At 48.3% G+C, this 23764-nt stretch overlaps 1 protein-coding gene across 1 annotated transcript in view; it reads left to right on the top strand.

Moving 5' to 3' along the window:
* The window catches only part of LOC138301693 (pancreatic triacylglycerol lipase-like), a 496425-nt gene that overhangs the window by 226097 nt on the left and 246564 nt on the right, over positions 1–23764 (top strand). Inside the window, exon 5 of the mRNA XM_069242210.1 lies at positions 12277–12385. Within this exon, the coding sequence (XP_069098311.1) occupies positions 12277–12385 (109 nt within the window). The remainder of the gene's footprint in view (positions 1–12276; positions 12386–23764) is intronic.

Genomic DNA, 23764 nt, shown 5'->3' with positions numbered 1-23764 from the left:
GCACACAGTTAAGTCCCTTGTAAAACGTTATCAGTGGTACCAAGGGCTTTGTGAACAGGGAGGGTCCCTGAGGGCGGCAACATGTATTGTGCCACCCTAAGGGACCCCTCACCAAGCACATGCACACTACCATTGCAGATTGCATGTGCTGGTGGGGGGGGAAAAGGTAAAGTCAACATGCCCACAAACCACTACTTACTGTATGGGTACGTCACCCCTCTAGCAGTCCTTACAACCCTAAGGCAGGGTGCACTATACCACAGGTGAGGACATAGGTGCATGGGCAATGTGCCCCTACAGTGTCAAAGTCCATTCTTAGACATTGTAAGTGCAGTGTGCCCATCATAAGTACATGGGCTGGGAGTTTGTCATCACAAACTCCACAGCATCATGATGGCTTCACTGAAGGCTGGGAAGTTTGGTATTAAACTTCTCAGCACAATAAACCCATAGTTATGCCAGTGTTGGATTTATTGTACAATGCACCCAGAGGGCATCTTAGAGATGCCCCCTGTATTTTAACCAACCCTTTAGTGGAAGGCTGACCAATCTGTGCCAGCCTGCCACTAAAAGACAGGTTTCTGACCTCCTAGGGTGAGAGCCTTTGTGTTCTGTGAGGCCAGAAACAAAGCCTGCTTTGGGTGGAGGTGCTTCACACCTCCCCCTGCAGGAACTGTAACACTTGGCTGTGAGCCTCAAAGTCTCAGGCCTCCTGTTACAGTGTCCCAGGGCACTCCAGCTAGTGGAGATGCCCGCCCCCCCAGACAAAGCTCCACTCTTGGCAGCAAGTCCAGTGGGGAAATTAGGTAAAACAGGAAAGAGTGGCCATTCCAGTTAGGACCACCCCTAAGGTGTCTAGAGCTGGAGTGACCACCTACTTGCAGAATACTCCATCTTGGTTTGGAAGACAGGGACCAACAGGGTTAGGAGTGTGCCCCCCCTCTCTAAAGGGAGTGGGCACAGGAAGGGTGTAGCCACCCTCAGGGTCAATAGGCCTTGGCTACTGCCCTCTGACCACTTTAACGCCCATAAATCTAGGATTTAGGGCTCCCCTGAACCCAGCTCACGGGATTCCTGGTGACCTCAATAAAGAAGAAAGAAGGACTGCTTAGCCAAACCCTCGGCAGTGAAGACTCCAGACGACAACGACTTGGCCCCAGCCCTACTAGCCTGTCTGCAGCTTCAAGGACTCTGCTACCAAAAACAGACACATCCAGCAGGATCAGTGACCTCTCCAAACCTCCAGAGGACTGACTGCCTGTCCACCAGAGGACCAAGAATTCCTGAGGACAGCAGTCCTGTTCATAAGAAAACCTCCAAAAGGTCTCCAGAACTGCCCCGGATCTGCAAGTCCTGCCCACTCTCCACCCTACGCCCACAGCCCGTATCCAAGTGACCCACTGGTCCAGAGCAAGTCCGCAGGTGATTCTGACCTTGTATCCACCTGGGTTGATCCCTGTTGGCCAAATCGACGACGCCTGCAGCCTAAATCAAGAGGGCCCCCCTGACCACGAGAGAATCAGACGGAGATTCCTGATGCCTAAAGGTACCCTGCAGCCCCCTGGCCCTGGGAAATCTGACCAGCAGTGTTCAGCAGGCTGCCCTCCTTCTTGTCCAGCCTGTGGTTTCCTGGAACCGACCCCCTGGACCCAGCCTGCAGCATCTTTGTGACCCCTGGGGTCCCCCCTGATGAAAAATATTGGGAGCCAGACAGTGTGTTTGTACCCTGCACCTGGCCGCCCCTGTGCCGCTGAGGGTGTGTATTTTGTGCTGACCCCCCATCACCCCCTCCCCCAGTGCTCACCTAAACCCCTCAGGCCTGCCCTCTGAAATGGCAGATACTTACCTGCCAGCAGATCTGTTTCCGAGTTCCCCAGCCTCCATAGATGCCATTCTAAATCTAAATTCAACTTTGACCTCTGCACCCTGCCAGCCCCGTTTTGCTGGTGGTGTTATTTTGGGGTCATCATGAACCCCGACCATCCTAATCCCCAGAGACTGGAACTGTAAGTCGAGTACTTTCCTCAAGACTGCATTAACACTTTTCCCTCCCAGGACTGTTCTGAAATTTTTTAAATGAAAAGTGTTACTTGCCTGTAAACCATTCTATTTGCAAAATCTAAACAAAGTCTTTGATACATATGCTTGATACTTACTTGAAAATGTACTTACCTGCAACAAGATCCTTTGAGTTCTAGAAATAAAGTAACAATATAGATTTTTCTAATATAAATACATTGGCCTAGAGTCAGTCATTGAGTGTGTGCAACAAATACTTTGTACTACCATCTGATAAGCATAACTGCTCGAACACACTACCACAAAAGAGAGCATTAGTATTATGTACTTTAGCCTCTGTTAAGCCTCTGGGGAACCCCTTGACTCTGTGCACAATATATCTCATTTTGACATAGTATATACAAAGTCAGCTTCCTAGAAACGTGTTCCTACTCGCGTCTTTATTGCGCAGGGTTCCTCGTTATTAAAGTGGGCAATTATAAACACCAGTGGCGGCCCGTCCTTTAGGGCGGAGGGGCCACGCCCCCCCCTACCTTTTGCCCCCCATGAAGAGTGTCTGTCAGGCTGAACAAAGGTCAGCCTGACAGACACTCTTCATGTTCAGGTCAGGCAGCCAGGAGCAGACATGTGCGATTTGCGCAGACTCCTGGCTGCCAGAGCTGAACTTTGCTGGGCTGAGGAGATCAAAGCTCCTATGGGCGTGACCTCCTCAGCCCAGCAAAGGTGCCTCGAGGCCCTCCCCTGGGTGACGAGGAAAGCGTCACCAATTGACACTCTCCCTGGGCGCTTCAGTTTAAGCCCTGAAGTGCCCAGGGCGGGTGTCAATCAGTGACGCTTGTCACAGAGTGGGGTGGGGTCAGCAGTCTCACTGACCCCATCCCACTCTGTGACAAGGCTGGGACTGCTGCCTTCCCTCATTGGCTGACCTAAGGTCAGCCAATGAGGGAAGGCAGCAGTCCCAACCTTCCTGGGACCTGGAGGCCGAAGGTAAGTGTATTTGTGTGATGTTTCAAATTGAATTCTTGGTGCGTGCGTGCATGTTTGAATGGTATGAATGTTGTTAATGGATGTGCGTGCGTGCCTGTGTGAAAGAATGAGTGTGTGTGATGTTTTAAAATGAATGTTTGGTGCGTGCGTGCATGTTTGAATGGTATGAGTGTTGTTACTGGATGTGCGTGCGTGCGTGCGTGTCTGTGTGTGAAAGAATGACTGTGTGTGTGTGTGTGCCCCGCCCGACCCCCTCCCTCCTAAAGCTGCCGGCCGCCATGAGATAAACACGTTGCCTGTGCCGTCTGGATTTGACTCTTATGTAGTTAAGTATTATTCTTCACTCTCGTTTGCATTTTTAGCTAATTTCCCAATATATGATGGTGCCCACATTTATTGTAAGATGACCACCGAGTCTTAACGAAAGTGTGTGTCCTGTATGTGTTCCCTGTGTGATGCCTAACTGTCTCACTGAGGCTCTGCTAACCAGAACCTCAGTGGTTATGCTCTCTCTGCTTTCCACATTTGTCACTAACAGGCTAGTGACTAAATTTACCAATTTACTTGGCATACTGGTACACCCATATAATTCCCTAGTATATGGTACTGAGGTACCCAGGGTATTGGGGTTCCAGGAGATCCCTATGGGCTGCTGCATTTCTTTTGCCACCCATAGGGAGCTCTGACAATTCTTACACAGGCCTGCCACTGCAGCCTGGATGAAATAACGTCCACTTTATTTCACAGCCATTTACCACTGCACTTAAGTAACTTATAAGTCACCTATATGTCTAACCTTTACCTCGTGAGGGTTGGGTGCAAAGTTACTTAGTGTGTGGGCACCCTGGCACTAGCCAAGGTGCCCCCACATCGTTCAGGGCAAATTCCCCAGACTTTGTGAGTGCGGGACACCATTACACGCGTGCACTGTACATAGGTCACTACCTATGTACAGCGTCACAATGGTAACTCCGAACATGGCCATGCAACATGTCTAAGATCATGGAATTGTCACCCCAATGCCATTCTGGCATTGGGGGAACAATTCCATGATCCCCCGGGTCTCTAGCACAGAACCCGGGTACTGCCAAACTGCCTTTACGGGGTCTCCATTGCAGCTGCTGCTACTGCCAACCCCTCAGACAGGTTTCTGCCCTCATGGGGTCCAGGCATCCCTGGCCCAGGAAGGCAGAACAAAGGACTTCCTCTAAGAGAGGGTGTAACACCCTCTCCCTTTGGAAATAGGTGTGAAGGCTGGGGAGGAATAGCCTCCCCCAGCCTCTGGAAATGCTTTGATGGGCACAGATGGTGCCCATCTCTGCATAAGCCAGTCTACACCGGTTCAGGGATCCCCCAGCCCTGCTCTGGCGCGAAACTGGACAAAGGAAAGGGGAGTGACCACTCCCCTGACCTGCACCTCCCAGGGGAGGTGCCCAGAGCTCCTCCAGTGTGTCCCAGACCTCTGCCATCTTGGAAACAGAGGTGTCTGTGGCACACTGGACTGCTCTGAGTGGCCAGTGCCAGCAGGTGACGTCAGAGGCTCCTTCTGATAGGCTCTTACCTCTCTTGGTAGCCAATCCTCCTTCCTAGGTAGCCAAACCTCCTTTTCTGGCTATTTAGGGTCTCTGCTTTGGGAATCTCACCAGATAATGAATGCAAGAGCTCACCAGAGTTCCTCTGCATCTCCCTCTTCACCTTCTGCCAAAGGATCAATTGCTGACTGCTCAGGACGCCTGCAAAACCGCAACAAAGTAGCAAGACGACTACTAGCAACCTTGTATCGCCTCATCCTGCCGGCTTTCTCGACTGTTTCAGGTGGTGCATGCGCTGGGGGTAGCCTGCCTCCTCCCTGCACCAGGAGCTCTGAAGAAATCTCCCGTGGGTCGACGGAATCTTCCCCCTGCTAACGCGTGCACCAAAAGACTGCAACACTGGTCCTCTGTGTCCCTCTCTTCCTGACGAGCGTGGTCTCTGGAACTCAGCAACTCTGTCCAAGTGACTCCCACAGGTTAGAATGAAGAAGGGGAGGGGTCTTCCTTCAATGTCAAATTAGAAAATGTGTCCCTCAAAGCAGAATCCATTTCTAAAATGAAGCATTTCATCGTTGAAAAGAGCCGTTCACAGGCCAGAGTGGTCGAGCAGCTGAGATCATAAGCATTTCCTTCCAGAAGACTGCCACCAAAACAGATGTGGTGTCTCCTTCGCCGCTTTCCCACAGAACCTACTGAGCTTGCACCGACCCTCCTCCAGTAGGAGGCCTCCCTCTCCCATGGAGATTGGATGCAGAGAGAGAGGGCCATGCCACCAGAATGAATGGGCTCCCTCGCTGCCACTCCCAGAACGTTAGAGACCCACCATCCTTCTTATGGCTGAGTCTCCACAGCATCCCTCACAGCGCCGAGGAACCGCACGGTTACAGCTGCCCTTCCTGGGCAGAGTTACATGACTTACCGGAGAGCTGTCGGTCTCCTTGAGGCACGCAGTGGCGGATATGACTGTCCGGATCTGCAAGCTTTGGGAGGCAGAGGAGACTGCATGGAGGAGCAGCTGTGACTTCAGCCCTGAGAAAAGAGTGTGAGAGGAGGCTGCACCACTGCACTGAGGATTGTTAAAGGGGCAGGCACCAGCCATAGGGAGGAGTAAAAGAATTCCAGGGACACGCTGCTGTTATAATTCACATGAACCTTAAAGCAAAGCGTTTCATGAATTACACTTTGTTTAGACATACACACCTACATTCTTGTTGGCAACAAATGGTGTCAGCTTAGCGCTGAAATGAATCATTGCAGATTCATTCCAGACAGGGAGCAGAACACCAGAAAATGAGGAGGAGGAAGGCAAAAAGACTGGTGATGTCCCTACAGAAAGAACCACTTCCAACAACCACCCAAATGTAAAGTGGTCTCTAGATTCTTAGATCTGGCCCTGGGATCAGCCAAGAGGCAAATAGCAATGGCCTGTAAATCTACATCGGGCCTGGTGGTGGGAACTTGGACGACAAATGTAACTCAATGGGCTAGGCTTGAGGAGAGGGCACTTAGGGAGGACGCCTGGGGGGTAGGGAGACACCCAACAGTGGCACTGTGGGCATAGCTCTTGGAGGCTTGGGAGCAACCGGATGAAGACTTCGAGGGAGATCCTGATGGGCAGGGGGACTCAATCGAGAGGGATGGTACTGTCTCTCCCAGAGTCACAATTTGGAGCGTGGACACACGCCTCAGCACGGGAGGACAAAGAACTACTAATATCTTCTCCAGCCTGAGTTATGGAACGGGTGCCAATGGACTCTCCACTCGCTCCAGGGCTCTGGCTTGTCCATCCAGCCACAGGGGATCTACCCCATGGACTATGGAGTGATCACAGGACCACCATCGCCTACATCCCCTTCTTATTAACATTTTTCACTTTCCCTGAACTAACAGAACTGAGCGATCCCTACACCAGTTTGATTGTTTTAGTTCCCTTAAAGTTCCACGCATATAAGATGCTACAGTCCTTTTTGTACTGGCTTTTATGACTTGACATCTTGTTTTACACAATGGCTTGGCGAGAGCAGTAACAATCGTTGAGATTTTTTGTTACCTGTGTGCAAAGCACTATTTGATAAGATGATTGTTTGGGCGCTGCATGACTACTGGTAAATCGGAATGCTCTGATTATTGTTGCCATTATATAGTATGCTTTTCACCTTGAATGATGTTTTTGAAGAGACTATTGATTTCTTTCACGGATGATGCCACATGTACTCATCTTAAATGGGAAAATGAGGCTGGAATCTTCATTTAAACGTGCATTTTGGAAAGGTGTTCTTTTGATAGTCATTTGGAAGAGCTGTTCAGTAACAAATTCCAGACATAAATAATGCTCAAACACTGTCTTTCCGATGTTTGTAATATGCTGTACAAGAGAACCCATTCGTATGACCTTTTGAGAGTAGTGCTTTCGGGGTTAACAAGGCTGTAATGTCTTAGAGGCCATGTACTAATATAGGGTTGGCTGACTGTTCAGTCTGGTCTACTATGACGACAAGTTTGAATTGGGTAGTAGTTCAGTGTCTACTACATTGCTCATTATTGAGTAACCTCAATTCACAATATTCTTGTCAGGAGGTTACAATAACGAGATACTCAGAATTTTCACACAGCTCAATGCCTTTCAACAGACTGTTCAAGTTAGACTGGCATACCTATGCCTGATGACCCAAAATACAGCTTTGGTGACGCAAGGGCTCGGGTCCCACTTCCTTTATGGGACTGTACAACATGTAAAGGGTGGAAAGTCAGTCTCTTCAACATATTCCCACAAATATAACTGTGAAGATAAACAGGGTTCAGAATAATTGTGTGTGGTACGTAATCACATGATGACATAGGACCAAATCAAAAGCAATGAATCCTATTACAATCACACCTGCTGCCAAATTTGTTAAGGTTGTAACAATTTTCTATAGAGCTATATCAATACCAAACATATATTTAGAAATCTTAACTAGGGTCTTTTAAAAAAGAATAGAAGATTTCTTATACTCAAACTCGTCAATAAAACTAAGACTGATTTTTATCTATGGGAGGCATAGCAAGGAAAACGTGAATGCCTTGCTGGACCTCCTAGCTGGAAATTTAGATTTGTTCTGTCTAACAGCAGCCATTGGCCTTGATGGTGAATATCCCCTTGTTATAGTTTACTCTAGATTTTTGTTTGCCATGATGAGGGATTTCAGTTTCCCAGTGGTGTTTGAATTTAGATAAAAATATTTTGAAAAATTGGAGGGTAAAAGAGTTAACTAATGATAAAGCATCAAAAGCTATTTTTTTATTTCAGAAGGGGACTAGATAGGGATGTCAACCCTCCTCTCTACTCTTTAGTTTGGTCCTGTAACCTCTACTTGCTGAAATTTGGAAAACATTAACTGAGGGGATAATAAGTGAAGAATAAGTATGCAAAAGGTATGCATGCACAGATGAAAAGCTGTTGCTCCTATTGTTTCCAGAAAATTCTGTGATTCATATTTTAGAAAGGTTTGTGTTAGACCTGAAAGCCTTAGGGTGGTCACCCCTAACGTTTTGCCTGCCTCCCTCCACTTTTGAGATACTGTTTTTGCTGGTTTTTAGACTCTGCGCACTTTACCACTGCTAACCAGTGATGAAGTGCATATGCTCTCTCCCTTTAAACATGGTAACATTGGATCATACCCAATTGGGCTATTTAATTTACTTATAAGACCCCAGTAGAGTGCACTATATGTGCCCAGGGCCTGTAGATTAAAAGCTACTAGTGGGCCTGCAGCACTGATTGTGCCATCCACTTAAGTAGCCCCTTAACCTTGTCCCAGGCCTGCCATTGCAAGTCCTGTGTGTGCAGTTTCACTGCCAATTCGACTTGGCATTTAAAAGTACTTGCCAAGCTTAAAACTCCCCCTTTTCTACATATAAGTCACCCCTAAGGTGTGCCCTGGGTAACACCTAGGGCAGGGTGCTGTGTAGGTAAAAGGCAGGGCATGTACCTGTGTAGTTTACATGTCCTGGTAGTGTAAAACTTCTAAATTCGTTTTTACGCTGTTGTGAGGACTGCTCCCTTTATAGGCTAATATTGGGGCTGCCCTCATACATTGTTTGAGTGGTAGCTGCTGATCTGAAAGGAGTAGGAAGGTCATATTTAGAGGGGCCAGAATGGTGATACAAAATCCTGCTTACTGGTGAAGTTGGATTTAATATTACTATTTTAGAAATGCCACTTTTAGAAAGTGAGCATTTGTCTGCACTTAAATCTTTCTGTGCCTTACAATCCACGTCTGGCTGGGTTTGGTTGACAGCTCCTTGTGCATTCACTCAGACACACCTCAAACACAGGATACTCAGCCTAACTTGCATACATCTGCATTTTGAATGGGTCTTCCTGGGCTGGGAGGGTGGAGGGCCTGCTCTCACACATAAGACTGCCACACCCCCTACTGCGACCCTGGCAGACAGGATTGGACTGAAAGGGGACCTGGTGCACTTCTAAGGCCGCTCTATGAAGTCTCCCCCACTTCAAAGGCACATTTGGGTATAAAAGCAGGGCCTCTGCCCCTACCAACTCAGACACTTCCTGGAGAAGAGAACCTGAACCAGAATCTGCATCCTGCCAAGAAGACATGCCTGGCTGCTCAAAGGGCTCACCTGTCTGCTTTCTGTGATTGACTGATGGCTTGCTGTTGCCCTGCTGCCTTGCTGCACTCTGGCTGTGGTGAAGAAGTGGTCTCCAAGGGCTTGGATAGAGCTTGCCTCCTGTTCCCTGAAGTCTCAGGACCCAAAAGACTTCATCTCTACAAGAAGGACTCCTTGTGCGGCAAAATTAGACCCACAGCCGGCCAGAAACAACGCACAGCCTGCATCGCAGTGAAAATTTCACCGCACGCCGAACCGGAACGACGCAGTCCGACTTCCCAACGAGAAGATCGATGCAGTGCCAGCGTAGCACCTGGAACTTAGACGCACAGCCTTACCGGATCGACGCATAGCCAAGCCGGAACAACGCAGCCCGACTTCCAGAGAGGAATCGATGCAGGGCCTGCCATGCAGTAGAAAATTCGACGCAACACCTACCACATCGACGCAGTTCCAGTGACTTCGTCCTAGCAGCGCCGGACATCCATGCATTGTCCCCAGGGCGTCTGAAAACCCTGCAACCCGAAGAGGATCCACGACCGAGCGCCGGAAATCGACGCACAGCCGTCCCTGCGTGAAAACTAAATGACTCATCACCGTGTGCGGCCCAAGAAATAGACATACACCCCTTTGTTTCCTCGCATCTCCTCCTTTGCGGCCCTTTGCGGAGATTTTTCACGCGAACCAGGTACTTTGTGCTTGAAAGAGACTTTGTTTTGCTTTTAAAAGACTTAAGACACCTTATATCACATTTCAGTGATATCTCTACATTTACTTTTTGCATCTTTGATCGTTTTGACCTGCATTTATCCAGATAAATATTATATATTTTTCTAAACAGTGTGTGGTGTATTTTTTGTGGTGCTATGTTGTGTTATTGGATGATTTATTGCACAAATACTTTACACATTGCCTTCTAAGGTAAGCCTGACTGCTCAGTGCCAAGCTACCAGAGGGTGGGCACAGGATAAGTTGGATTGTGTGTGACTCACCCTGTCTAGAGTGCGAGTCCTTGCTTGGACAGTGGGTAACCTGACTGTCAACCAAAGACCCCATTTCTAACAGTTTGGCACTTAACAAATCAAACACATTTGTTGTGGCCATTTACATGGTAATTTGTTTGGTGGTGGAAATAACCAGAAGCCTATAGAAAATAATATGGTATACTTTAAAAGGGATTCTTAATAAGGTTAGGGATGAAATAGATAGATGGCCTACATTTTATCTTACACTCCAGGGCAAAATATGTGCGGTCACATGAATGTTCTCCTCAAGGTTTTTAAATCTTTGAACATATACGGTGCGATGTTTTATAAAAAGGACTTAGAAATCATATTTTCATAGAGAGTCAGGGGGAAAAACACGTTTTCATGGAAAATGCTTCACAGCCATAAAAGCGTTGGGATATTTAGGTACTCAGACCCTATGAAATAGAAAAGAACAAACGTTTCTGGATGGATATAGAACTGTGCATGTTAGCTCCCCTTCATATTACCTCTGCAATATGAGTTAAGAAACGCTAGAAAGAAAGATGCAACTGCAGGTCATTTAAAGAGCCCTTAAAGAAGTGGAACCCTGAAATTGCATTGTTAAACCTGGAGTTTTCCATTTGTCAAGATTATTTACTGCCGAACTGCTTTTTGAAAGAATAGATAATGTATTTTCATTCTGGAAATCGTGAAGTAACATGGGGATACACACTTTCCCACACATATGTGAAAACAATGAGACTATGGGCCTCATTTGGAGGTTGGCGTATGAAATAGATAGATGGTCTACATTTCATCTTACACTCCAGGGCAAAATATGTGCGATCACATGAATGTTCTCCTCAAGGTTTTTAAATCTTTGAACATATACGGTGCGATGTTTTATAGAAAGGACTTAGAAATCACATTTTCATAAAGAGTCAGGGGGAAAAACACGTTTTTATGGAAAATGCTTCACAGCCATAAAAGCGTTGGGATATTTGGGTACCCAGAACCAATGAAATAGAAACGAACAAACTTTTCTGGATGAATATAGAATTGTGCATGTTAGCTCCCCTTCATATTACCTCTTCAATATGAGTTAAGAAAAGCTAGAAAGAAAGAAGCAACTGCAGGTCATTTAAAGAGTCCTTAAAGAGGTGGATCCCTGGAATTGCATTGTTAAACCTGAGTCTTCCATTTGTCAAGATTATTTACCACCGAACTGCTTTTTGAAAGAATAGATAATGTATTTTCATTCTGGAAATCGTGAAGTAACATGGGGATACACACTTTCCCACACAAATTTGAAAACAGTGAGACGATGGGCCTCATTTGGAGGTTGGCGGATTATGACAAAAAAATAAGAGCTGTCCTTTCTGCCAAACTCACAGTCCCGTGTCCCATTAATAGGTAGGGGACCGCACAGGGTTTGCTCAAATGGCAATACTGAAATTCTGACCATTGCCCATTGAGTTACATTTGTCGTCCAAGTACTGGAGTCTAACTCAAATGCATCATCTTGGTCTGATACCTAACAAATATTGAGCCTGCAGATGTTCATTTGCCAGTCTTTCGCTCCTTATGTGGCAAGCAAAGGCATTAGTGGATTTAGGTCTGAGATGTCTGAAAGGATAAATATAACATTAGATTCAGCGATTAAACATGTGGTATTCTGGCACTCTTCAATTATTGTAGGTAAACTCTTGCTTGGCTTTAGAAATAATGTTTGATACAACCACTGACCTCTGCTCATGGGGTAATTATTCATGTTAAGAAGAACATAACTGGATATTGAATTTAACTGTTTTGCCCTTTTATGAAATAATCCTACGAAAAATGTTAGTGAGATTATGTACTTCTGATTATATTTTGTCTAGTACCTTATACTTATATGATTAATTGACAGATGATTCATATAGTTGTTTTAGCTACCTACAATGATTGCACTTATGTTTGCAAGTTTTTCTCTCTTTTTTCTCCCCATGAATCTTCCTGTTTCCCTACAGTAGTTATTATTTTGTATATTGATGAGTTATAATGTTGTGTTGCCGGAAACATCACAAACAAATAATAAAGAAGAATAATCCAGTGTGCTGGGTCTTTTTAATTAGAGTTGCTATATTCTTTCCATTAAAACATGTATTTATCTCTAGGCACGTTTCGGACACTCCCCTTCCAAGGTGCATATCATCGGCCATAGTCTTGGATCACATGTAGCTGGGGAGGCTGGAAAAAGAAGACCTGGTGTGAGCCGAATAACTGGTTAGTACAGAAAATAATTATGGTAGAATTCAGTAGAAAATATTTGTTCTTAATAAAAAGACACATATTTCACTAGCAGTCAGTGCATATTATATCACCACACCTCATCTCCCTTTCCATCCTCACAACTCCGACATACTTTTGTAACATTAGAGTCTATAAGTGCCCAGCTTTATGCTCTGCTGTGTTATACCATGGTATGGTATGTTATTTTAGCTCTGATTATGTTTCACTTTATTTGTTTATTTATTTTGGAACTAGAACTTGGGGTGCCAACGTGCTTTACAACATGATAAAGTATAACATAGAGTACGTGGAAAATGGGCAATTTGCATTGTCAGTAGTAATAACAGCATATCCGTACAGGCGAGATAAATATTCAGCATTGGGAAACACATTTTGCAATGTGTGAAGTCATACGTTACCTTATGCTATGCTTCTTTACACAGTTATTCCTATTTTACCAAAGTGAGGTATGTTATGCTAGGTTTGGGTGATTTGTGTGATATAAGATGTTAGTACCAAAGTGCGCCTAATACAGAGGCTTTGTTGTTGAATAAAACAAAAGCTATATAATGTTATAAAAACTCGGCAAGCTTTTATTTATTTTTTAGAAAAGAAAGGCTACATTTTAGTCCTTTTGCTGGAAATGGTACTTTGTAGGAGACAGACCTATAAAGTCCCTCAGAGATTTCTTCCAATCTAATTTGATAGGGAGTAGACTGGGTAAGTAACATGACATGGGACCACCACGGATCTATCCCTACCTGCCTTTACCAAGCAGGGATGTATAGGGATTTCTCTGGCCTTCTCTAACAAGTGTAATCTGTTTGATAGGGAGTAGACAGAGTCAGTAACGTGACATGGGATCACTACGCATCTAGCCCTACCTGCCTTTACAAAGCAGGGACATATAGGGATTTCTCTGCCCTTCTCTAACCAGTGTAATCTGTTTTTCCCACTTGAGGCCCTGTACTTCCTCCACTGCATGCACTCCTGTACGTGGATCTAAACAGTTGGCAGTCACTTATACTGGAATGTGCATACTAGCTGGCCCATGTGTTCACATATCATATTGACTTGTGGCACAATAGCTTTAGACCAAAGTGTCTATATTCTGGTAAAAAAATGTGAAAATTCCTTTCACTTATCTCGCAATAAACACATGCTCAGATGACTGTGTGCCATAACCCCTGTCAGTATCACAAATGTGGCAATACATTCTTCAGAGACCCACTATAGAACAACTAAATTCCTTGAAGTGGGGGCTCATGCATAGAAGGAAGTAGCGTTCTACTCCTTCAACCGGCAGCTAACCCCAACTCCTTCCCCTAAACGTACTTCCTCTAAAGACTCCTTACTCGTTCAAGCCACGATGTCCCCTTCCATAGCCACTGCCATATGAGTGAGCTGTCAAAAGGTGGTGATGCATGCAGCCCCTTTCCACTACCTGCTAGGCTGATGGCGCCCCCATGCACACTCTCATTACCCTTCTATTTGCTTGCTGTGAAAGGTCACCAGAAAACACCTCCTTATTCCCCTTTGCTATCAATGTTTGTTCTTGGAAGCTTCTCAACGTTCCCTGCAATGGAGAGACATTTTGGCTTTCCACTAGTTAGCACCAGAGACCCCTTGAACTACTCCAGTGTTTCTTCTGGTCGCACTCACAAGCTTTTAAGGAATGATTCTTCACACAACATAGCCCCAACTACCCAATCGTCCTACTTGAACAGGTGGCTACTAGAAAAAAACTTTAGGTGACAAGCAACTTAAATCTACAGAATCCAAAGGCTCAAAGAGATTATCGTAATGCCTGCACAACCAAACAACAACCAGGAGGGAACAGGAGAATGTGTAAAGTTATTTATAAGTCGCCTTAGTACGTATGTGGCATCCTTATTAATACAGTGCTGCATAGAGGTCTCGACACAACAACCTCTCAGTAGCCAACATGAATACATTCTACTGCTTGTGCTTACCTAACAGAACTTGATGACATCCAAACATTCTGCCACAAGAAGAACACCACACATCTTCACCCTTTATAAACTTATCCATCAATGAAAGGAAAACTAAATAACGTGGCAAAATACATCCCACAGAAAAAAATATACAATTGCTGCAATACGATATTCAAACAATACAACAATATGCAACTAAGTCATTATACAATTTGAAAGAAGGGGAAAACTATCTCCCATCTCTACCAACCATCTTAGCATCAGAATCTTCAGGCATGCTTCCGCATCATTGCTCACAACTTCAGCAGGCCTTTCAGAAAAAACACCCCAGTAACCAACAACACTAGTTTGTGAACCGCCCAGCTCATTAACCTCACATGACCACATATCCTTTTCACTGCAAATATCCTTCCTTTCATTATCACCATCCTCCTGTCCCTTGCCGAACAACTCAAATGCCAAACACAACTATCACTTAGTGTCGCAGAATTCTCCAAACACTAAACAAATTGTAAGGATTCAGATAAAAACAACTTTCACAGTTAGGAACCTTTCCACTTTTTTTCCTTAACTTACTCTTGTTTCTTCAAACAAATATCCCGGACACCGTGTTTCGAATCATAGAACTTCTTGTAAGTCAGTTAAACCTAATTAATGTTGTCCTTTACGACTTCCGGAGACCATATCATCATTCTCACTGTACTTAGTGGAAGGTCCTCTACTTTACAACAGGACACAATTATTATAGCTGGTAAAGATGACTTTCGCCGATAAAACACAACATTGTGTTTGCTTCAGTCTCTCATTTCTTACCACTTTCAACAGCCAACTAAATAGTGCCTTTAATCACTTTATTAAAATGCGCATTTGCATCATTAAGAACTGGATGACACACAGACGAATTGAGAAGAGTCATCCCATTCCGGCTAAGGTACCCCTCTGCCAACCATGATTGTGGCTCATTATCACTCAAGACCTGATTACGACCTTGGCTGAGAGGATTACTCATCCCAAACGTGACAGATATCCCGCCTGTCGTTTTACAAATTCCGTAGAATATAATGGAACTTGTAATACAGCGGACGGGATATCCGTGACGTTTGGAATGGAGAAATCCCCTCTGCCAAGGTCGTTATCAGGCATTCAGTATTTTCCTTCCAAACTATCTTTCGGTATTTCCCTTGGCAAAACTTCTCTCATAAATACTCAATCCAAGAATGTTACACCAACTCAAATTCGTTCTTTGGAGCTACCTCCATCTCCAGCTATTCGCTCAAGTAACCAATGAGAACATTGACATACTTAACTTCTCCCATCAAAGTTTGAACAGGACTCATAATCTATATGGCTACCATTTCCCACACCATTTTGGTAGTCTCATTTGGGGTCACGGATGGTCTCATAGTGTGCAAAGTTTTCTTTAAATTAGTAAATTGCAAATAAATCCATACAACTCCCTGCCCTTTCGGCCGGAGCTCGCTCCCCTGCGCCGACAGCTCCACCTTGCTGCGACGCCTCCCCCATCCCCGCCCACGCGACCGATCGCGAGTTCGGAGCCCCAGTCCTCTTCCCTGGTGCCCAGCAGCGCTGGTATGTCCCATCCCAGGTCTGTGCCTCTGTTTCTGAACACCGTACTTTCCGCTTCTTACTCTCTGTGCCTCTGTTTCTGAACACTGTACTTTCCGCTATTTACTCTCTGTGCCTCTATTTCTGAACACTGTACTTTCCCCTTTTTACTCTCTGTGCCTCTATTTCTGAACACTGTACTTTCCGCCTTTTACTCTCTGTCCATCTGTTTCTGAACACTGTACATTCCGCCTTTTACTCTCTGTGCCTCTGTTTCTGAACACTGTACTTTCCGCCTTTTACTCTCTGTGCCTTTGTTTCTGAACACTGTACTTTCCGCCTTTTACTCTCTGTGCTTCTGTCTCTGAACACTGTACTTTCCGCCTTTTACTCTCTGTGCCTCTGCGCCTTCCCTCTGTTTCTGAACTTTATATTTTCCCTTTTTTGCTCCACCATTCTTAGCGTCCCTGTTGTTCTGACTGCGCCCTCCCACTGTTTATAACTCCATCCCCCCTGTAGCCTCTTACCTTCCGCCGCTTTTCTGCATTATTTTTCCTTGTACTTCCAGCCTTTCCCACTGTTTTCCTCCTCGCCGGGCCATCTAGACCCTTGTGCGATCCCCCTGCTCTGTTTACTCCCTGCCCCCTCCTGCCCCATTCGCTCTCCCGTTCCCGCCCGCCTCCCAGCTGCCCCTCCCTCCCACCTCCCTCTCTTAATGGCGGTCGCTGCGCGGCCCAGGTGAGAGAACCCTGACCTTTCGGCCCGAGCTCGCTCACCTGCGCCGACAGCTCCACCTTGCTGCGACGCCTCCCCCCATCCCCGCCCACGCGACCGATCGCGAGTTCGGAGCCCCAGTCCTCTTCCCTGGTGACCAGCAGTGCTGGTAAGTCCCATCCCAGTGCTCTGTGCCTCTGTTTCTGAACACCGTACTTTCCGCTTCTTACTCTCTGTGCCTTTGTTTCTGAACACTGTACTTTCCGCTTTTTACTCTCTGTGCCTCTATTTCTGAACACTCTACTTCCCTATTTTTACTCTCTGTGCCTCTATTTCTGAACACTGTACTTTCCGCCTTTTACTCTCTGTCCATCTGTTTCTGAACACTGCACTTTCTGCCTTTTACTCTCTGTGCCTCTGTTTCTGAACACTGTACTTTCCGCCTTTTACTCTCTGTGCCTCTGTTTCTGAACACTGTACTTTCCGCCTTTTACTCTCTGTGCTTCTGTCTCTGAACACTGTACTTTCCGCCTTTTACTCTCTGTGCCTCTGCGCCTTCCCTCTGTTTCTGAACTTTATATTTTCCCTTTTTTGCTCCACCATTCTTAGCGTCCCTGTTGTTCTGACTGCGCCCTCCCACTGTTTATAACTCCATCCCCCCTGTAGCCTCTTACCTTCGGCCGCTTTTCTGCATTATTTTTCCTTGTACTTCCAGCCTTTCCCACTGTTTTCCTCCTCGCCGGGCCATCTAGACCCTCGTGCGATCCCCCTGCTCTGTTTACTCCCCGTCCCCTCCCGCCCCCATTCGCTCTCCCGTTCCCGCCCGCCACCCGCCTCCCAGCTGCCCCTCCCTCCCACCTCCCCCTCTTAAATGCGGTCGCTGCGCGGCCCAGGTGAGAGAACCCTGACCTTTCGGCCGGAGCTCGCTCCCCTGCGCCAACAGTTCCACCTTGCTGCGACGCCTCCCCCCATCCCCGCCCACGCGACCGATCGCGAGTTCGGAGCCCCAGTCCTCTTCCCTGGTGCCCAGCAGCGCTGGTAAGTCCCATCCCAGTGCTCTGTGCCTCTGTTTCTGAACACCGTACTTTCTGCTTTTTACTCTCTGTGCCTCTATTTCTGAACACTGTACTTTCCTCTTTTTACTCTCTGTGCCTCTATTTCTGAACACTGTACTTTCCGCCTTTTACTCTCTGTCCATCTGTTTCTGAACACTGCACTTTCTGCCTTTTACTCTCTGTGCTTCTGTCTCTAAACACTGTACTTTCTGCCTTTTACTCTCTGTGCCTCTGCGCCTTCCCTCTGTTTCTGAACTTTATATTTTCCCTTTTTTGCTCCACCATTCTTAGCGTCCCTGTTGTTCTGACTGCGCCCTCCCACTGTTTATAACTCCATCCCCCCTGTAGCCTCTTACCTTCCGCCGCTTTTCTGCATTATTTTTCCTTGTACTTCCAGCCTTTCCCACTGTTTTCCTCCTCGCCGGGCCATCTAGACCCTCGTGCGATCCCCCTGCTCTGTTAACTCCCCGTCCCCTCCCGCCCCCATTCGCTCTCCCGTTCCCGCCCGCCTCCCGCCTCCCAGCTGCCCCTCCCTCCCACCTCCCCCTCTTAAAGGCGGTCCCTGCGCGGCCCAGGTGAGAGAACCCTGACCTTTCGGCCGGAGCTCGCTCCCCTGCGCCGACAGCTCCACCTTGCTGCGACGCCTCCCCCCATCCCCGCCCACGCGACCGATCGCGAGTTCAGAGCTCCAGTCCTCTTCCCTGGTGCCCAGCAGCGCTGGTAAGTCCCATCCCAGTGCTCTGTGCCTTTGTTTCTGAACACCTTACTTTCTGCTTCTTACTCTCTGTGCCTCTGTTTCTGAACACTGTACTTTCCGCTTTTTACTCTCTGTGCCTCTATTTCTGAACACTGTACTTTCTGCTTTTTACTCTCTGTGCCTCTATTTCTGAACACTGTACTTTCCGCCTTTTACTCTCTGTCCATCTGTTTTTGAACACTGCACTTTCCGCCTTTTACTCTCTGTGCCTCTGTTTCTGAACACTGTACTTTCCGCCTTTTACTCTCTGTGCCTCTGTTTCTGAACACTGTACTTTCCGCTTTTTACTCTCTGTGCTTCTGTCTCTGAACACTGTACTTTCTGCCTTTTACTCTCTGTGCCTCTGCGCCTTCCCTCTGTTTTTGAACTTTATATTTTCCCTCTTTTGCTCCACCATTCTTAGCGTCCCTGTTGTTCTGACTGCGCCCTCCCACTGTTTATAACTCCATCCCCCCTGTAGTCTCTTACCTTCTGCAGCTTTTCTGCATTATTTTTCCTTGTACTTCCAGCCTTTCCCACTGTTTTCCTCCTCGCCGGGCCATCTAGACCCTCGTGCGATCCCCCTGCTCTGTTTACTCCCCGTCCCCTCCCGCCCCCATTCGCTCTCCCGTTCCCGCCCGCCTCCCGCCTCCCAGCTGCCCCTCCCTCCCACCTCCCCCTCTTAAAGGCGGTCGCTGCGCGGCTCAGGTGAGAGAACCCTGACCTTTCGGCCGGAGCTCGCTCCCCTGTGCCAACAGCTCCACCTTGCTGCGACGCCTCCCTCCATCCCCGCCCACGCGACCGATCACGAGTTCGGAGCCCCAGTCCTCTTCCCTGGTGCCCAGCAGCGCTGGTAAGTTCTATCCAGTGCTCTGTGCCTCTGTTTCTGAACACCGTACTTTCCACTTCTTACTCTCTGTGCCTCTATTTCTGAACACTGTACTTTCCGCTTTTTACTCTCTGTCCATCTGTTTCTGAACACTGCACTTTCCGCCTTCTACTCTCTGTCCATCTGTTTCTGAACACTGCACTTTCCACCTTTTACTCTCTGTGCCTCTGTTTCTGAACACTGTACTTTCCGCCTTTTACTCTCTGTGCTTCTGTCTCTGAACACTGTACTTTCCGCCTTTTACTCTCTGTGCCTCTGCACCTTCCCTCTGTTTCTGAACTTTATATTTTCCCTTTTTTGCTCCACCATTCTTAGCGTCCCTGTTGTTCTGACTGCGCCCTCCCACTGTTTATAACTCCAATCCCCCTGTAGCCTCTTACATTCCGCCGCTTTTCTGCATTAATTTTCCTTGTACTTCCAGTCTTTCCCACTGTTTTCCTCCTCGCCGGGCCATCTAGACCCTCGTGCGATCCCCCTGCTCTGTTTACTCCCCGCCCCCTCCCGCCCCCATTCGCTCTCCCGCCCGCCTCCCAGCTGCCCCTCCATTCTCACCTCCCCCTCTTAATGGCGGTCGCTGCGCGGCCCAGGTGAGAGAACCCTGACCTTTTGGCCCGAGCTCGCTCCCCTGCGCCGACAGCTCCACCTTGTTGCGACGCCTCCCCCCATCCCCGCCCACGCGACCAATTGCGAGTTCGGAGCCCCAGTCCTCTTCCCTGGTGCCCAGCAGCGCTGGTAAGTCCCATCCCAGTGCTCTGTGCCTCTGTTTCTGAACACCGTACTTTCCGCTTCTTACTCTCTGTGCCTCTGTTTCTGAACACTGTACTTTCCGCTTTTTACTCTCTGTGCCTCTATTTCTGAACACTGTACTTTCCGCCTTTTACTCTCTGTCCATCTGTTTCTGAACACTGCACTTTCCGCCTTTTACTCTCTGTGCCTCTGTTTCTGAACACTGTACTTTCCGCCTTTTACTCTCTGTGCCTCTGCGCCTTCCCTCTGTTTCTGAACTTTATATTTTCCCTTTTTTGCTCCACCATTCTTAGCGTCCCTGTTGTTCTGACTGCGCCCTCCCACTGTTTATAACTCCATCCCCCCTGTAGCCTCTTACATTCCGCCGCTTTTCTGCATTATTTTTCCTTGTACTTCCAGCCTTTCCCACTGTTTTCCTCCTCGCCGGGCCATTTGGACCCTTGTGCGATCCCCCTGCTCTGTTTACTCCCCGCCCCCTCCCGCCCCCATTCGCTCTCCCAGTCCCGGCCGCCTCCCGCCTCCCAGCTGCCTATCCCTCCCACCTCCCCCTCTTAATGGCGGTTGCTGCGCGGCCGCGCCGCTGGCGCGCCGGAGGCATGCCAGAGGCAAGCCCGTCTGTGCCCATCCGCGCCCGAGCCACATCCAGCGCCAGTCCCCCTAGTCCTGCCAGCCAAAAGCCCCCTAGACTATACTACCACCCCCACTCTCTCCTCTCCCTCAACCCCGGATCAACTGCTGTCAAACAACCCCCACTCACACACAAGGCATCTTCTCCTGCCACACCTGCCTTTTCTCCTGCTCCACACCCGATGCACTGCACCACAACACCAAGCTCTTCACCCCCCACACAACAACCCCCGCACCTACCAACACACCCCACAAGCCCCACGCCACAACCACCCCCACTCTCAACAATACCACAAACACCCACACAAACACTATCACACACCACAACAACCACACCACTCGCAACCACCTTTACTGCCTACTACTGAACGCCCAGTCCCTACACAAACATGCCATAGAACTCTGGGACCTCATCACTTCACACTCACCCGACATCGTCTTCCTCACTGAAACCTGGACAAACCCCACATCTGAGCCAGACATAGCCATAGCCACCCCGGAAGGCTACAAACTCCAATGCAGAGACCGCCCCAACAAGCCAGGAGGCGGCATCGCCATCCTTCACAGAGACACCATCAAGGTCACCACCAACACCCTCGACACCCTCAACAACACAGAACACATGCACTTCCTCATCCATGTCAACAACACCACCACCCTCAGAGGCACACTCATATACAGACCCCCAGGACCGCACCCCCCTTTTTGCGACACCATCGCAGACGCCATCAGCACACACGCTCTCACCTCCACAGACTACATACTCCTCGGCGACTTCAACTTCCACCTAGAAAACCCTCACGACCACAACTCATCTTCCCTCCTAGACAACCTTTCAAACCTAGGACTCAAACAACTGGTCACAGCCCCCAACCACTCAGCTGGACACACACTCTACGCAATTTTCACATCTAGCCAACACATCACCTACACCCACACCACCACACTCCAATGGACAGATCACCAATGCATCCACTTCTCCTACAGCAAACCTCACAAACACCACCAACATTACACCACCCCCTACCGCATGTGGGACAAGATCCCCACGGAACACCTAATCTACCAACTGACGCAAACCCCCCTCCAACATAACCGACCCCAACACCGCTGCTCACAACCTCAACGAATGGATCACCTCATGTGCCGATAACCTTGCCCCCTCAGAAAAAACATCACAACCCGAAACATCAAGAACGCACCATGGTTCACCACTGAACTCCATGAATCCAAACGCAAATGCCGCAAAGCAGAGAAAATCTGAAGACAAGAACCCACCACCACTAACTTCACCACCCTCAAAACCACCACACGCATCCCACCAACTCATACGCACCGCCAAAAGAGCACACTACTAGGAACGCATTGACAACAACTCACAAAACAGCAAGGAACTCTTTACCATCATCAAAGAGCTCTCCAAACCCAAGGCCAACAACCTTGACCCCACGCACACAAAAACCCACTGCGACTCCCTCTCAGACCACTTCCACCGCAAAATTCTAGACATACATAACAGCTTCGCACCACACACGCCCCCCTCTCACACCACTCACCCCCCTCACACAAACCCACCACACACACCACACAACCTACTCACCACCTGGACCCCCACCACCGACGAAGAAACTGAAACCACTATGAACTCTATTCACTCTGGCTCCCCCTCCGACCCATGCCCCCACCATATTTACAACAGAGCCCGCCCCGCCATCGCCCCCATACTCTGAGCCACAATCAACAGCTCCTTCGAAACCGCCACCTTCCCAGACCTCTGGAAACACGCAGAAGTCACTGCACTCCCAAAAAAAACCAAAGCCAACCCAGACGACCTCTCCAACTACCGCCCCATCTCCCTCCTCCCCTTCCCAGCCAAGGTTACGGAAAAAATTGTCAACTCCCGCCTATCCCACTTCCTCGAGACAAACAACACACTCAACCCCTCCCAATCTGGGTTCCGCAAGAACCACAGCACAGAAACCGCCCTCTTAGCATGCACCGACGAAATCAGATCAAGAGTCGACATGGGTGAAACCGTAGCACTCATACTCCTGGATCTCTCTGCAGCCTTTGACACCGTCTGCCACCACACACTCAGCACATGCCTTCACGACGCAGGGATAAGACCCAAAGCCCTGGACTGGCTCACCTCCTTCCTCACCAACAGAACCCAAAAAGTCCGACCCCCACCCTTCCAATCGCCTGCCACCAAAATCACCTGTGGAGTCCCCCAAGGCTCCTCCCTCAGCCCCACACTATTTAACATATACATGACCCCACCAGCCAACATCATCAAACCCCATGGAATCACCATCCTCTCATACGCCGATGACACTCAACTCATCCTCTCCCTCACCCGCAACCCCAACACTGCCAAATCCAACCTACACAACGCACTCATCGACATCGCCACATGGATGACAGCCAACCACCTGAAACTCACTCAAGCAAAACCGAAATAATCCTCTTTGGCCCACACAAAAACACCTGGGACCCCTCATGGTGGCCCACCACGCTAGGCACTGCACCCACCCCGCCAACCACGCACTCAACCTCAGCATCATCCTGGACTCCTCCCTCTCCATGACCCAACAAATCAACGCTCTCACCTCCTCATGCTTCAACACACTCCGCATACTGAAAAAAACATTCAAATGGATCCCCACAGAGACCTGAAAGACCATCACTCACACACTCATCAGCAGCAGACTTGATTACGGAAACGCCCTCTATGCTGACACCACTCTAAAACTCAAGCGCAAACTACAGCGCATCCAGAACTCAGCAGCACGACTCATCCTTGACCTCCCCCGACACGAACACATCTCTCCACACCTCAAATCCCTCCACTGGCTCCCCATAGACAAAAGGATCACATTTAAGATCCTCATCCTCGCACACAAATCACTCCACAACACAGGCCCTGCCTACCTCAACGAAAGAGTACCTTCCACACCCCCACACGAAACCTCCGCTCAGCCGACCTCTCTCTCGCCTCTGTCCCCCGCATCAAACACACCACCACAGGGGGCAGATCCTTCTCCTACCTTGCACCCAAAACCTGGAACGCCCTCCCAAACCACC

Source organism: Pleurodeles waltl, chromosome 6 (genome assembly GCF_031143425.1).
Source record: "Pleurodeles waltl isolate 20211129_DDA chromosome 6, aPleWal1.hap1.20221129, whole genome shotgun sequence".
Lineage (NCBI taxonomy): Eukaryota > Metazoa > Chordata > Amphibia > Caudata > Salamandridae > Pleurodeles > Pleurodeles waltl.
This window is presented reverse-complemented; position numbering and strand designations above follow the sequence as displayed.